Source organism: Budorcas taxicolor, chromosome 2 (assembly GCF_023091745.1).
Source record: "Budorcas taxicolor isolate Tak-1 chromosome 2, Takin1.1, whole genome shotgun sequence".
NCBI lineage: Eukaryota > Metazoa > Chordata > Mammalia > Artiodactyla > Bovidae > Budorcas > Budorcas taxicolor.
Window position 1 is genome coordinate 172510167 of NC_068911.1, and position 15709 is coordinate 172525875.

Sequence of the window (15709 nt, forward strand, 5' to 3'; positions counted from 1 at the left end):
TGTGAATTTCAAACTTTGTGTCCTTATAAAGTTTGTTTCTTGTAAATGTCATATATTGGGTTTTGATTCAACAGTTTCATACTCCCTTTTAGCCGGATTATTTACCCCACTTATATTGACTATAACTAACGGTATAGACTTTATAGCTAACCTTTTACTGTTTTTCCAATTAGTCCTACCCTTTGTTCCTTTAGTCCTTTTTCCTTTTGCAGTTACCGGATTTTTAAAAAAATTCCATTTTCCTCTTGCCTCTTAGATAAATGTATTAATGCACTCTTGAAGCTTAGATTTTCAAGCTATTTTTATAGTTATCCTAATAATACCTAATCTTCTCGAGATTACAATATTTATGATTACAGGTTTTGTTAAATTAGCAATTTCACTACTTGCCAAGTACAAACAACCCTTTCTTCCACCCTTCCACACTATTATACATGTATAATATATAACCGCTGTTATATATTCCATATTACATATTTTTAACAAATATGTCTTCAAGACATTACTGCGGTTTAAAAGTCTATATTCTTTCATATTTGCCTATATATTTACTCTGCTCATTGCTCTTCATCCTTCCTTCCGGTTCTATACTACCACCTGGGGGCGTTTTCCTTTAGGCTGAAGTACTTCCTTAAGTATTTTTATAGCACATGTCTGATGGTGCTTAATTCTCTCAACTTTTGTCTGTCTGAAAATGCCTTTAGTTTGCTTTTGAGAATATTTTTACTAAGTTGGCAATTCTAAGTCGGCAGACCTTTCTCAGGAGTTTTAAGATTCTGGCTTCCAAAGTTTCTTCTGAAAAGTTAGCCACTGCTCTTTCAAAGGTTACATATTTCTCTCTGGCCGTCTTTTGAGTTTTCTGTCTTTGGTTTCCAGCATAAGGTATTCTTAAAAGTGTGCCTTTTGGTTTTGCTTTTACTCCATAACAAATTTGCTGAGTTTTATGAATCTGTAGTTTAAAGTTTGTCAACAGTTTGGGAAAATTCTCAGCTATTATTTCATCAAATATTGATTCTGCCCCATTCCCTTTTATGTCTGGGACCTCACTCACGCGTATGTTTAGGCTGTGTTCACTGTGTTTCTTGTGCGCTTGGTTTTTTGCTTAGTTTCTACATTCTTTTACTCTTTGCTTCCGTTTGAATCTTTCTATTGGCCTATCTTCAAGCACTGATCCGAGCTCCTGCTGCGTGCGCTCTGCTGTTAAACCCACATGGTGAGTTCTTAATTTCAGATTTGAACTGTTATTGCAATATTCTTTTCAAATAGCTTTACTGAGGTTTCACTTACAAACTGTAGAATTCACCCATTTTAGGCAAACAAAATTAAATTTTTTTAGTAAATTTATTAAGTTGGGCAGCCATTAGCACAATTCCCCCCTCTTTCTTCTTGAAGAATATATTCTGGATGACATCTAAATTGAAATTTAAGTCAAATACAAAGGAAATAGACATCACTAGCTTTGCCAATCAACCTGTCTATACACTGTTTATCCAAAACTTAAGCAGGCAGAATGGCCCCCTTGTAACTTTTAAAAATTGAGATATAATTCATATATCATAAAGTTTACCTTCTAAAGTATACAACTCAGTGGGTTTTAGTATATTCACAAAGTTGTGCAGTCATCACTATTAGCTAATTCCAGAACATTCATTTTCATCACTCCAAAAAGAAACCTTTACTCACTAGCAGTTACTTCCCATCCTGTCCTTCCCCAGCTCTTAGCAACCATTAATTTACTGTCTCTATAGATTTGTCTATGCTGGCCATTTCATATAAATGGAACCATATAATATGTAGCCTTTTTGTGTCTGGCTTCTTTCACTGAGCATGTTTTCAAGGTTCACATTGTAGGTTGTATCAGTATTTTTTTAATGGCCAAATGGTATTCCATTATATGGACATTTTATCCAGTCACTGGTTGATGGCTATTTGCTTCCATTTGAGGCTACTATGAAAAACCAGGCCATGAGCATCATTTCTCCTGGTTATGAACCTAGGGGTGGAGTTGCTGGGTATTACTAGTTCTATGCTTAGCTTTTTGAGGATCTGCCAAAGTGGCTGTACCAGCAATGTATGCATGCGTTCTAATTTATCCACATCACTGCAAACACTGATTGTCTGTCTTCTTGATTATAGCCATCTTAAAGGGTGTTTTTTATGGTTTGTTATTTACATTTCCCCAGAAAAACATCTATTTCTGCTTTATTGACTATGCCAAAGCCTTCAACTGTGTGGATCACAATAAACTGTGGACAATTCTGAAAGAGATGAGAATACCAGACCACCTGACCTGCCTCTTGAGAAACCTATATGCAGGTCAGGAAGCAACAGTTAGAACTGGACATGGAACAACAGACTGGTTCAAACAGGAAAAGGAGTACGTCAAGACTGTATATTGTCACCCTGCTTATTTAACTTATATGTAGAGTACATCATGAGAAATGCTGGACTGGAAGAAACACAAGCTGGAATCAAGATTGCTGGGAGAAATATCAATAAACTCAGATATGCAGATGACACCACCCTTATGGCAGAAAGTGAAGAGGAACTAAAAAGCCTCTTGATGAAAGTGAAAGAGAGTGAAAAAGTTGGCTTAAAGCTCAACATTCAGAAAACGAAGATCATGGCATCCGGTCCTATCACTTCATGGCAAATAGATGGGGAAACAGTGGAAACAGTGTCAGACTTTATTTTGGGGGGCTCCAAAAGCACTGCAGATGGTGACTGCAGCCATGAAATTAAAAGACGCTTACTCCTTGGAAGAAAAGTTATGACCAACCTAGATAGTATATTGAAAAGCAGAGACATTACTTTGCCGACTAAGGTCCATCTAGTCAAGGCTATGGTTTTTCCAATAGTCATGTATGGATGTGAGAGTTGGACTGTGAAGAAGGCTGAGCGCCGAAGAATTGATGCTTTTGAACTGTGGTGTTGGAGAAGACTCTTGAGAGTCCCTTGGACTGCAAGGAGATCCAACCAGTCCATTGTGAAGGAGATCAGCCCTGGGATTTCTTTGGAAGGAATGATGCTAACGCTGAAACTCCAGTACTTTGGCCACTTCATGTGAAGAGTTGACTCACTGGAAAAGACCCTGATGCTGGGAGGGATTGGGGGCAGGAGGAGAAGGGGACGGCAGAGGATGAGATGGCTGGATGGCATCACTGACTCGATGGACGTGAGTCTGAGTGAACTCCGGGAGTTGGTGATGGACAGGGAGGCCTGGTGTGCTGCGATTCATGGGGTCCCAGAGTCGGACACAACTGAGCAAGTGAACTGAACTGAATGACTAATAATGTTAAGCTTCTAGGTGTTTATTGGTCATCTGGAGATCTTCTTTGGAGAAATGTACATTTAAACCCTTGTTCATTTTTTGGTTGGGTTGTGGGGTTTTGTCTGGCTACACAACATGGCATGCAGGGATCTTAAGTTCCCTCACCAGGGACTGAATCCATGTCCCCTGCGGTGGAAGCAGAGTCCTAACCACTGGACTGCCAGCAAAGTCCCCAGCTGGGTTGTCTTTTTATTATTGAGTTTTAACAATTCTCTATATATTCTGGATACTAGACCCTCATCTACAATCCGTATTTAAAACAGACCTCTCAGGTCCGTTTGCGGTCAATTCCCACTCCCAACCCTGTTGTTCACTCGCTCAGTCGTGTCTCTTTGTGAACTCCCAACCCTAGTAACAGGCAACCACTAAGTTACAGCTGCTGTTTCAGGTAAGCCCACCTCTGAGTGAAATTTTGTCTAAGTACTGTGTTGCTGTGGGACGTTTCGCTCTGCCTTTCGGTGGCCCTGGGCTTCTGGTGGCTTCCAGCATGGCATGTAGAGCTCTGGAATTCAGCAAATGTCCTGAGAGAAAACCAGTCACTTATTTAGGGTGTCTCAGGTTCCCCGTGTGTCATCACCAGGGACCTTATATCTTCTTTTACCCAGTAGCTCCCCTCTGCATGGGCTAAACCCAGTCTTCAGTTCCTGGCCCAGAATCAGCAAAAGCTCCCTAAGGAAAAAGTGGCCAGACCATCAGTTTACCTCAGAAAGGCTTCCTCCTCTGAAACCCAATTCATTTAGTCCTTACTGCCTCCCTAGTTTTCTGATGTTTAAAAGCAGTACTGACTTTTTGGTATTTTAAACCAGTTTTTTTCTGGTAGTTGCAGCAGGAGTGTTGTGTTGATATGACCTAATACTCATCAATTATATTAAGCTTTTAAGACTTTATATCCTGACAAGCAAGTTTCTTTTCTTTCCCTCTCCTTCCAGATATATGTTGGCTATTTGGAGAGCATACTTCTTCCACATGAATGTTTTAAATCCATTTATCTGTGTTCCCCACCCCCACCCCCCCATAAAAAACACGCTCTTGGGATTTTGTTGGGAAAATATATTGAATTTATAAATTACTTAAAACAATTGAAATTCTTATAACTTTTACATTCTCCATCCACGAACATGGTATACCTATCCATTGAGGAGGTTTATTTTAGGTCCTTTAATAATATTTTGTACTTTTCTCCATTAAGGAATTGCACATACTTCATCAGGTTTTATCCCAAATATCTTAGAGATTATCTTTTAAAGTACTTTTTAAAAAGAATAGGTAATGTATTTATGGTACAAATTTCCAAAAGCTCAAAAAAGTAACACTGACAATTTTCATCCATTTTTCTGTGACCTAGTTTTCTTCTAGAAGAAATGAATGTTACTAGAATGTTACTTCTAGAAGAAATGAATGTTACCTGAATGTTACTTCTAGAAGAAATGAATGTTATCTATTTATTTTTAATGTGGTTAATGTTAGTATATAGTTCAATCTTACATCCAGTAAGCAACTGAATTTTATTATTTCTAATAGGTTATTTTGAATTTCTTTTTTATGTATGTATCATCTACAAAGAAGAAGTCATTTGGTCCATCTTTTTCCATTCCTTATTCCTTATTCCTTTTACTGCATTGGTGTAGGACACCTCTAATACAGTAGTTACGTAAAACAGCTGAGTAATAGCTGTGATAGAAGGCAATCATATTTTGCTTGACTTTAATGAGGGCTTGTTTCACATTTATTTATGAAATTTGCTGTAGGTTTTTTGGCAGATGTCTTTATTGGGTTAAAAAAAAGTTAATCTTTGATCCCGTTTTGCTAAGAATGGGTACCGTGAAAGTTTTTGTAAGTTATTTTATGCACCTACTGAGATGATCGTATGGTTTTTCCCTTTAATCTATTAAATGGGCTGAACTGCCCCCTCAAGAAAAACACATAGTCTCAAATAAACACTTTTACCCCAAATTGTTATTTATTTTCATGAGGGGGGAAAAAAGAACCTTTTATGATAGTGAAAATATACTTTATTTTTTAATACAATAGCTGCCAGCAATATACTGGTTCCAGAGAGAGAAAAGAAAATACAAGCATTCTATAATAAGCTGTCATTTTCCTTTTCAAGTAATTAAAAAAAATACTTCAATTCTGTTCAACATTATGATTTGGGGGAGCTGAAATTTTTTTCCATAATAAAAGTATAATTTTGACAGCCCCAACCTTGGTAACTTGTAAAGGATGGAATAAAAATGATGATACAGTATAATAATGAATGCTTCCCTCTTTTTGAATCAAATACTGATTACAACCAGTGTAAGAAATTGGTTAATCAATAAGTTTGATGAAATGTGTATCAAAACGTTCATGAAAAAATACATTTCTATTTCTTCTCATTTTTACCACGTATTTTCTAAATGGATTATTTTAAATGCACAGAAATAAAAGCTATCTACATGCAGCTCTAAAGAGATTCAAAACAACAGAAGTAAATGTGCCTAAATTCTAAAGTCAAACAAATGAGTGTAAGAGTAAATGTCAGAAACCTCTTCATTGTATACAGATTGCTCAAGGGTTTAAAGATAGTTGTATAAGCCGAAGTTACCAAGAAATAAAATCTTGTATGAATTTTATCACAAAAGTCAACAATCTTGGTAAAAGAAAATAACAGAATTATACAGAAAGTCCACATCTGTATTTTTTTTTTAAGGGGGAATTTATATCAACTGAAATAGTAGACAGCCTTCCAAATGTTGAATGGAAAAATTTCTCAGAATCCCTTGGAAACTATAAGATCTTCCATTCAGACTCTTAAGTGAAACAAAAGGGGTTTAAATGAAGGGAGGAATGATTCAGTAGTTGTAGAAATAGTATCAGATTATTTCTATTACATCAACCCATATACTACATGAACTACCATGAAAATTTTTCATGTCCCAAATCTCCCAAGATTATAAGCTATGATTTTTCCACAAATGTAAGATGGGGTAAAAAAAGGTATGTTCTAGGATCATCTTTTTTTACTAGCTTTTGTCCATCTGCCAATCTCAATCTCATCTGACTAACTTTCCAGATAAAGTAATAAGATCTGTCTTTCTACAGAAACACAACTCTGCCCTCATCAAAATTATAACAGAAAGACCCTCCCTTCCTTGGATATCTAGAGAGACAGCCAAGTGTAATCATGGGGTACATTTTTTAAAAAGAAGAAGAGAATAAATATCCAAAGTGGCAAACTCTTCACAACTGAATTTCAGAATGTGTTTTTCGTCCCTGTTTTGAGGACTGTAGCTCTTTCCTCATTATCCCTCTACTCTGCATCACTTAGTCCACCATTCACTTGAAACAGACGCCCTACTTTGCCTGAATTATGCTTTAAGCTATGAGGCAAGATTCAATAACGGACACCAAGTTAGTCCTATTTTAAAAGTAAGTGAAAAGTGAAGATGGCTGTCTGTGTACTGGTGCAGAGGTGCACAATTCACCCACGTAAACTGCTGCCATAGACTTTCTCAACATATAACCTGATAGTGCTTCTTCCTGGAACAAGATAAGTCATCATCCAATACTTTATTACAAAATGGTGGGTACCCTATCTTTGTTTAGCAATAAGGAGTTCTAAAAAAGGTAAAGCAAAGAAATCTCCCTGAGCCAAATGGATACAATATGGAGTTTTTCTTATCTTTCTACACCAAGCTAATTACTGATAGACTTAAATAAATGCATAATGCTTATAAAAAATCAGGCTGCTTCCATAAAGCCAGTGTTTACTAAATGTTAGCATTTCATAGGGAAAAAACATTGCTATTTTAAAGCAATATACTTAAAATTTCCAAAAACAGCCTATGAGAAATAGCACTTCTTAAACAAGTTAGGTATAAAAATGACCAAAAACATTACTATAGTCACAACCAGTCTTTGGAGTAGTACACAGAAAGTCATTTTTTTCTTTTTTAAGTGAATAAATACTTAGCAAACTTTTATTTTCATCAAGTTCATCCTCCCTTGTTACAACACAAAAAATTCCTGGTTTAGGACTTCAGTTTAAGAAACAAACATGCAGAGTGCTATTGCTCAATGTAGCTTCAGAAAAATTTAATTGAAGGAAATGCAATGATTGAGATTAGGCAAAACTGCAGTAAATATTAAGTCACCATCACAACTATAATTTAGTCCAAAAGGAGTGAACCATCCTCTGCCTGAAGTCTCACGGTAAATGGGGTGGAATAATAACCTGTTTTATCTTGTTTTTAATATAGGATGTATACTATACTCTTTAGATTATCCACATTAAATATGCTTTATAAACAAAACTCTACTTGGTATGTTGACAAACCCATGCTATACTCCTTAGGTTAACTTTTACATTACTAACCATTGTACTGCTAGAGCTAAATGAACGAAGTATCAGTTTACGTAATGTTGCTCAGAAGATCTACAGACAGCAAGGCTGATGCTTAACTTGAAAAAGAGCACTTTTAAAATATAGGAAGAAAGCAATAATGTTCCAAATGAATGGCACTGGTCAAAATACATATAACCAGTAACATATTTAGACTGAGTGTATCAGGTGCCCATTGGTTTCTCTTATATTCATAATATGCTTGAGAAGATTTTAAAATACCATCCTTCCCTCTAAACTTTCAGCTTCTAAGTAGTGTCAGATGTTATCATTAGTATGAAAGAAAAATGCTTTTAGACAAAAGTAAAAATCCATGTACAAAGTAAAATAACAAAATCTGCACTGACTTTCGGTAGAAAGCACTCTTCTCGGGTGGTAACATCCTTTAGTACATATCCAAGATAGACTAAATTGAAATAAGAATATTTTGATACAGTAGCAATCCTTTCATATACTCTTACTAAATATTATAAAATTCCAAAACTACATAAATATTCCTTGTACCATGCATTATGCACCAGTTTGGGCCTGACTGAAGGAGTCATGGTTACTGTTTATTTTTTTTACGGTTACTATTTTAACAGTTGAACAGTGCACCTCAAAAGTTCTGTCATCGATACACAGTGAATGGACTCCAGTGATGAAGGCTCCAGAGAGATGGCAAACTGCCTTTAAACTACCGTTAAAGTGAAAGTTTGTGATGGAGTGCTCCAAATTGGAGGAGAAGATGTGGGCTAGGGGACACAGGCAGGGTAAAGGAATTTTAAAATAATACTGTTTAGGAGTATATATATTTCAAGACAGCTACTATACCTTTTCTATCCTTTATCCTAATCTGGAATAACTGCATGTTCGTGCCAAATAAAGTTTCTACTTTCTAGGAAGAGGAGCAGTCTGTTAGGAAAAGTATGTTCTTAGTCAGGGGAAGATGTGAAGACGTTTCTCTCGTAAGTGCTCTTTTATTTGGTAAGTCTCTTGGCTACATCACTGTATGCTATTTCCACCTCCTTATCACTGGGGCAGGTGTTGGTGAACTCATCCCTACTGTAGGCATTACTTAGGTATCTCCAGATGCCAGTCATTCCCTTCGGAATGTCGAAGTTGCGGTATTTTTTTGCCACCACCTGAAATACAAAGAGATCAGAAGTTAGTGTTTATATGTCATGTCTTATAAACCAGACATGTATCTGATTTTAGGGCAAATTAACTCCGTGAACCTCTCAAAACTGCCTCTACTTGAAGTCTGTCCCCTTCATTATAACTAGACATTTAAAATAATGATAAGGACCGCAAACTACACCAGAGATTCCGAAGTGTGGTGGTGACTGCAAACACCTGCCTCTACCAACAAAAGAAACAGTCACGTGTAATCACTGGATAAATACTTTAAAACATACACACTAGTTTAGGTCTTCGGCCCATTTTTTGACTGGGTTGTTTTGATGTTGTTAAAAGTCATGAGATGTTTGTAAATTGTGGAGACTAATCTCCTGCCAGTCACATCGTTTGCAAATATTTCCTTCCAATCTGTGGGTTGTCTTTTCACTTTGTTTGTTTCCTTTGCTGTGCAAAAGTTTTTGAGTTTAGGTAGGTCCCATTTGTTTATTCTTGTTTTTATTTCCATTATTCTGAGAGATGGATCGAAAAAGATACCGCTGCAAACATACACACTAGTCGAGATCTGTTGTTCTTGACCTTGATCTTTAGTGCACAACATAGAGTTTCACACACTGTCACTTGTGTTAGTCACTCAGGAGTCACTCCTTGCGACCCTCTGGACCACAGCCCGCCAGGCTCCTCTGTCCATAGGATTCTCCAGGCAAGAATACTGGAGTGGGTTGCCATGCCCTCCTCCAGGGGATCTTCCCAACTCAGGGATCGAACTCAGGTCTCTTATGTCTCCCCACTAGTGTTACCTGGGAAACCCAGTAAATGTATTCACACAATAAATGCTCAATAAATATTTTCTGCCTTGAAAAGAAAAAGCCAGGTGATCAAAGAACAAAGTTTGATGCTGTATGGAAGTATAGCAAGCACTTTAAAGTTACCTTGAATTTTTATGCAGTCATAGAAAAAAAAAATTCCATTTCTCATAGGCATTGATTTTAATACACAATTTTCCATTTAATACACCTTAGGGTGTTTCACCTATTGCCTAGACAACATTAAGTTACACTGTTTGGAGGTTCTAAATAGTGAGTGTCGGAAGATCAGCCAAGTTTTACACACAGGGGGAGTCCTGTCTTTGTAAAAAGGCATCAGGTTTAATAGCAATGTGGCCCCACATCCTGCAGGCCTACCTTGACAATGTGCAGCTTGGGCAGCAGGTTGCAGTCAGCTAGTGTCATTTCATTGCCATCCAGAAATTTACGTGTGGAAAACTTAATGTCCTCCATACTATTCTCATCAATTTCATCAGGGAGGGGAGAATTCAGATATTCATCTAGTTTCTGCAGTGTTTTCAAGAGACCCCGCTCCAAAGCTGAAAGAAAAATGGAAATGCTATAAGAAGGAAAACCACCCAACCCCCAAAGTCTAGAAGTGTTACTCCTTCAGTCAGTAACTGGTCTCTCTGACACTGGGGTACAAAATAGACAAGGTTCCTACTCTCCTGGAGCTTATTTATTCACTTGGGGGAAAGAGATGAGACAAATTTACAGGTAAAACTACAGATAAATATAAAAGCAAGTATGATGATTTCAGAAAGTGTCATCTATAAACATTTGTTAATAACTAAATGCCCCATATACAAACGCATCATGGCCCAATGCAGTTGATATCTAAACCAGAAAATGAAACCAAAAAAAAAAACAAAAACGGGTGAGAAAAGACAAACCTATTATTTCAAATATAGGGAAGAAAGTCTTGCTGAGATAGAGAATCTTGCCCTCAATTTTAAATCCTGCTCCTATAAAAATATTTGGATTTCTATCCATGAAATATGTTAAGAAACACCAATTCAAGTAGAGAAGCCTGAAGTTTCTGCACTGCCTTAATATACACAAGAAGCCAAAAACAGCACTATCTTATAATAATATGAAAAACAGATGTCAGATTAGAGTTCAATCTACAATACTGAACTGGACCCCTCTTCAGGTCTCCCTGGTGGCTCAGACGGTAAAGTGTCTACCTGCAAGGCAGGAGACCCGGGTTCGATCCCTGGGTCGGGAAGATCCTCTGGAGAAGGAAATGGCACCCCACTCCAGTACTCCTGCCTGGAAAATCCCGTGGACGGAGGAGCCTGGTGGGTTACAGTCTATGGGGTCGCAAAGAGTTGGACACGACTGAGCGACTGCACTTTGAGCAAAATAGATTTTGTTGTTGTCTATTCACTAAGCTGGCTCTGACTCTTTGCAACCCTGCGGACTGTAGCCCACCAGGCTCTTCTGTCCATGGGCCTTACCAGGCAAGAGTAATGGAGTGGGTTACCATTTCCTTCTACAGAGGATCTTCCTGACCCGGGGTCAAACCTACATATCCTGCACTGGCAGGTGGATTCTTTACCGATGAGCCATCAAGGAAGCCCGCAAAATAGATTAAGATGCTAAAATTATTATAATTCAGAGAGTAGTAGAATGCAGCCACTCTGTATATCTAGAAAGTCAAGGTCAGTGACCCTTAGCAAAGAGGGGATGGGCACACCATTAGAATGGGTATGAAGCAACGCAGACAGACCCTCGGTTATCCCTTTAAAAAAAAAATTTTTTTTTTACCTTTTATCTTCTCAACCCACCTTTATCTCCCACTCCCAGAATAGATGAGTTCACAATGATGAGTACAGTACATGTACTTGCCATAAAAGAGTGTTAAAATCATGAGGTGACACTCCGTATGACTTGTAAGTTTGAATAAAGTTGGATCCATTACAGAAAAAGGCAAAGCTTTACATGCTATAAATTAGATATTTCACCAGCAACATAAATGTCCAAACACAACACTTGTTCCAGACTGCTCCCCCCAACTCATCCCTTGATCCCTTCAAAGTAGTCCAGACAATAGATAGTAATCTTAGACAGAGGGCTGTACGTATAAAAAGGGTTTTAGAAGTACCTAAGAGATAAAAACCTTCTGAGCTTGGAAACCAAGCTGAATATGGAAAAAGAAGGATAGAAGTCTTCAACAAAATACAAATTGAAGCCCTAGTACATGCCAAGTTTTGTTCTAAGCATCGTTAAATTCACTACTGAATAAAACATAAAACGTCCCTACTCTCTGAGTTTATACCTGGGAAAATGAAAGTAGTATCGAGAAGCTGACCAACAAAAGACTCTCGGGGTGATCCCTTCAGTGGGGTGTGGAGTCTTAGCCACTGGAACACCAGGGAAGTCCCTTCAGCTTTTTAAGTGGAGGTGTAGGTTATAGGGTATACGTGTGCCAATTTTAGTAGAAATTGATCAGTTTTCCAAGTTCAGCACAGCAAGCAGCAGGTATGGACGTTCCAGTGACTTCACATCTTCAACATTTGGTACAGTCCCTTTAATTTTAACCCTTTTTGAGGATGACAGATTCGGTTTTAATCTTTTCCTCTTTATTGCCTCTTTGGATATCCTCTTTTTGTAAAGTGCTGTTTGCTCACTTTTCTCTTGGACTATCTGTTGTATTGACTTGCAGTTTTTTTACATACTGCAGATGCAAATTCTTTGTGCTTACATGTATTATACATTCCTTCTTGCATTTCACTTGCTTAATGATGACTTCTGATGAACATAAATTACTAAACCTAATGTAGTCCCATTTATTTTCTTCTTTTATGATCAGTACTTTGTGTTCAGCTTAAGAAACCTTTTGTTCAGTTCAGCTGCTCAGTCGTGTCTGACTCTTTACGACCCCATGGGCTGCAGCGCACCAGGCCTCTCTGTCCATCACCAACTCCCGGAGTTTACTCAAACTCATGTCCATCGAGTTGGTGATGCCATCCAATCATCTCATCCTCTGTCAGCCCCTTCTCCTCCTGGCTTCAGTCTTTCCCGGCATCAGGGTCTTTACCAATGAGTCAGCCCTTCGCATCAGGTGACCAAAGTACTGGAGTTTCAGCTTCAGCATCAGTCATTCCAATGAATATTCAGGACTGATTTTCTTTAGGATGGACTAGTTGGATCTCCTTGCCGTCCAAGGGACTCTCAAGGGTCTTCTACAAAACCACTGTTCAAAAGCATCAATTCCTTGGCACTCAGCTTTCTTTATGGTCCAACTCTCACATCCATACATGACTACTGGAAAAACCATAGCTTTGACTAGACGAACCTCTGTTGGCAAAGTAATGTCTCTGCTTCTTAATATGCTGTCTAGGTTGGTCATAACTTTTCTGCCAAGGAGAAAGCGTCTTTTAATTTCATGGCTGCAGTCACCATCTGCAGTGATTTTAGAGCCTCAAAAAATAAAAAAGTCTGTCACTGTTTTCATTGTTCCCCATCCATTTGCCATGAAGTGATGGGACCAGATGCCATGATTTTAGTTTTCTGAATGTTAGGCTTTAAGCCAACTTTTTCACTCTCCTCTTTCACTTTCATCAAGAAGCTCTTCAATTCCTCTTTGCTTTCTGCCATAAGGGTAGTGTCATCTGCACATCTGAGGTTATTGATATTCTCCCAGCAATCTTGATTCCAGCTTGTGCTTCATCCAGCCTGGCATTTTGCATGATGTACTCTGCATATAAGTTAAATTAGCAGGGTGACAATATACATCCGTGACGTACTCCTTTCCCAATTTGGAACCAGTCCATTGTTCCATGTCCAGTTCTAACTGTTGCTTCTCGACCTGCATACAGATTTCTCAGGAGGCAGGTAAGGTGCTCTGGTATTCCCAACTCTTTCAGAATTTTCCACAGTTTGTTGTGATCCACACAGTCAAAGGTTTTGGCATAGTCAATAAAGCAGATGTTTTTCTGGAATTCTCTTGCTTTTTCAATGATCCAATGGATGATGGCAATTTGATCTCTGGCTCCTTTGCCTTTTCTAAAACCAGCTTGAATATCTGGAAGTTCACAGTTCACATACTGTTGAAGCCTGGCTTGGAGAATTTTGAGCATTACTTTGCTAGAGTGTGAGATGAGTGCAACTGTGCAGTAGTTTGAGCAATCTTTGGCATTACCTTTCCTTGGGATTGGAATGAAAACTGACCTTTTCCAGTCCTGTGGCCACTGCTGAGTTTTCCAAATTTGCTGGCATATTGAGTGCAGCACTTTCACAGCATCATGTTTTAGGATTTGAAATAACTCAACTTGAATTCCATCACCTCCACTAGCTTCATTTGTAGTGATGCTTCCTAAGGCCCACTTGACCTCACATTCCAGAATGTCTGGCTCTAGGTGAGTGATCATCAAGGTTATCTGGGTCATTACGATATTTCTGTATATTCTTGCCACCTTTTCTTAATATCTTCTGCTTCTGTTAGGTCCATACCATTTGTCCTTTATTGTGCCCAACTTTGCATGAAATGTTCCTTTAGTATCTCTAAATTTTCTTGAAGAGATCTCTAGTCTTTCCCATTCTGTTGTTTTCCTCTATTTCTTTGCATTGATCACTGAGGAAGACCTTATCCCTCTCCTTGTTATTCTTTGGAACTTTGCATTCAAATGGGTATATCTTTCCTTTTTCCCTTTGCCTTTCTCTTCTCTTCTTTTCTCAGCTATATGTAAGGCCTCCACAGACAACCATTTTGCCTTTTTGCATTTCTTTTTCTTGGAGATGGTCTTGATCACTGCCTCCTGTACAATGTCATGAACCTCTGTCCATAGTTCTTCAGGCACTCTATCAGATCTAATTCCTTGAATTTATTTGTCACTTTGAACTGTGGTGTTGGAGAAGACTCTTGAGAGTCCCTTGGACTGCAAGGAGATCCAACTAGTCCATTCTAAAGGAGATCAGTCCTGGGTGTTCTTTGGAAGGAATGATGCTAAAGCTGAAACTCTAGTACTTCAGCCACTTCATGTGAAGAGTTGACTCACTGGAAAAGACCCTGATGCTGGGAGGGATTGGGGGCAGGAGGAGAAAGGGACGACAGAGGATGAGATGGCTGGATGGCATCACCGACTAGATGGACGTGAGTTTGAGTGAGCTCCGGGAGTTGGTGATGGACAGGGAGGCCTGGCGTGCTGCGATTTATAGGGTCTCAGAGTCAGACACAACTGAGTGACTGAACTGAACTGAACTGAACTGTATAATCAATCATAAGGGATTTGATTTAGGTCATACCTGAAAACCACTAAGTCTCAATTTGGCATTAAGGAGTTCATGATCTGAGCCACAGTCAGCTCCTGGTCTTGTTTTTGCTGACTGTACAGACTTCTCCATCTTCAGCTACAAAGAATGTAATCAATCTGCTTTCGGTGTTGACCATCTGGTGATGTCCACGTGTACAGTCATCTCTTGTGTTGTTGGAAGAGGGTGCTTGCTATGACTAGTGTGTTCTGTTGGCAAAACTGTTAGCCTTTGCCCTGCTTCATTTTGTATTCTAAGGCCAAACTTGCCTGTTACTCCAGGAATCTCCTGACTTCCAACTTTTGCATTCCAGTCCCCTATGATGAAAACGACATCTTTTTTTGGTGTTAGTTCTAGAAGGTCCTCACAGAACCGTTCACCTTCAGCTTCTTCAGCATTACTGGCTGAGGCATAGACTTGGATTACTGTGATATTGAATGGTTTGCCTTGGTTATCTAAACCCAAATTATGAAGCTATTCTCCATTATCTTCTGGAAGATATTTTACCAAGTATATTTATATCTCTAATCCACTTAGACTTGACTGTGTATAGAGGGATGCTTTTTGACTCTGTATTCTGTTTTGTTGTTCTATTTGTCTATCCTTCGTTAATACCACACTGTTTTAGCTACTGTACCTTTACAACACATCCTGACATCAGGCAGTATAAGTTTTCAAACACATCTTTCTTCAAGATCATCTTGGCTATTCCTGGCTCCTTATATTTCCCTAATAAACTGTAGAATTAGCATGTTAATTTACATGCGTGTAAGCACGCGCGTGCACGCACACACA

At 38.5% G+C, this 15709-nt stretch overlaps 1 protein-coding gene across 1 annotated transcript in view; it reads right to left on the reverse strand.

The window, feature by feature from the left end:
• Positions 1 to 5309: 5309 nt before the first annotated feature.
• CLIC4 (chloride intracellular channel 4) overlaps positions 5310 to 15709 on the reverse strand; it is an 81042-nt gene continuing 70642 nt past the window's right edge. Inside the window, exons 5-6 of the mRNA XM_052655928.1 lie at positions 10016 to 10197; positions 5310 to 8839 (exon numbers count right to left, since the gene is read on the reverse strand). Coding sequence (XP_052511888.1) covers positions 8675 to 8839; positions 10016 to 10197 — 347 coding nt within the window. The 3' untranslated portion in view covers positions 5310 to 8674. The remainder of the gene's footprint in view (positions 8840 to 10015; positions 10198 to 15709) is intronic.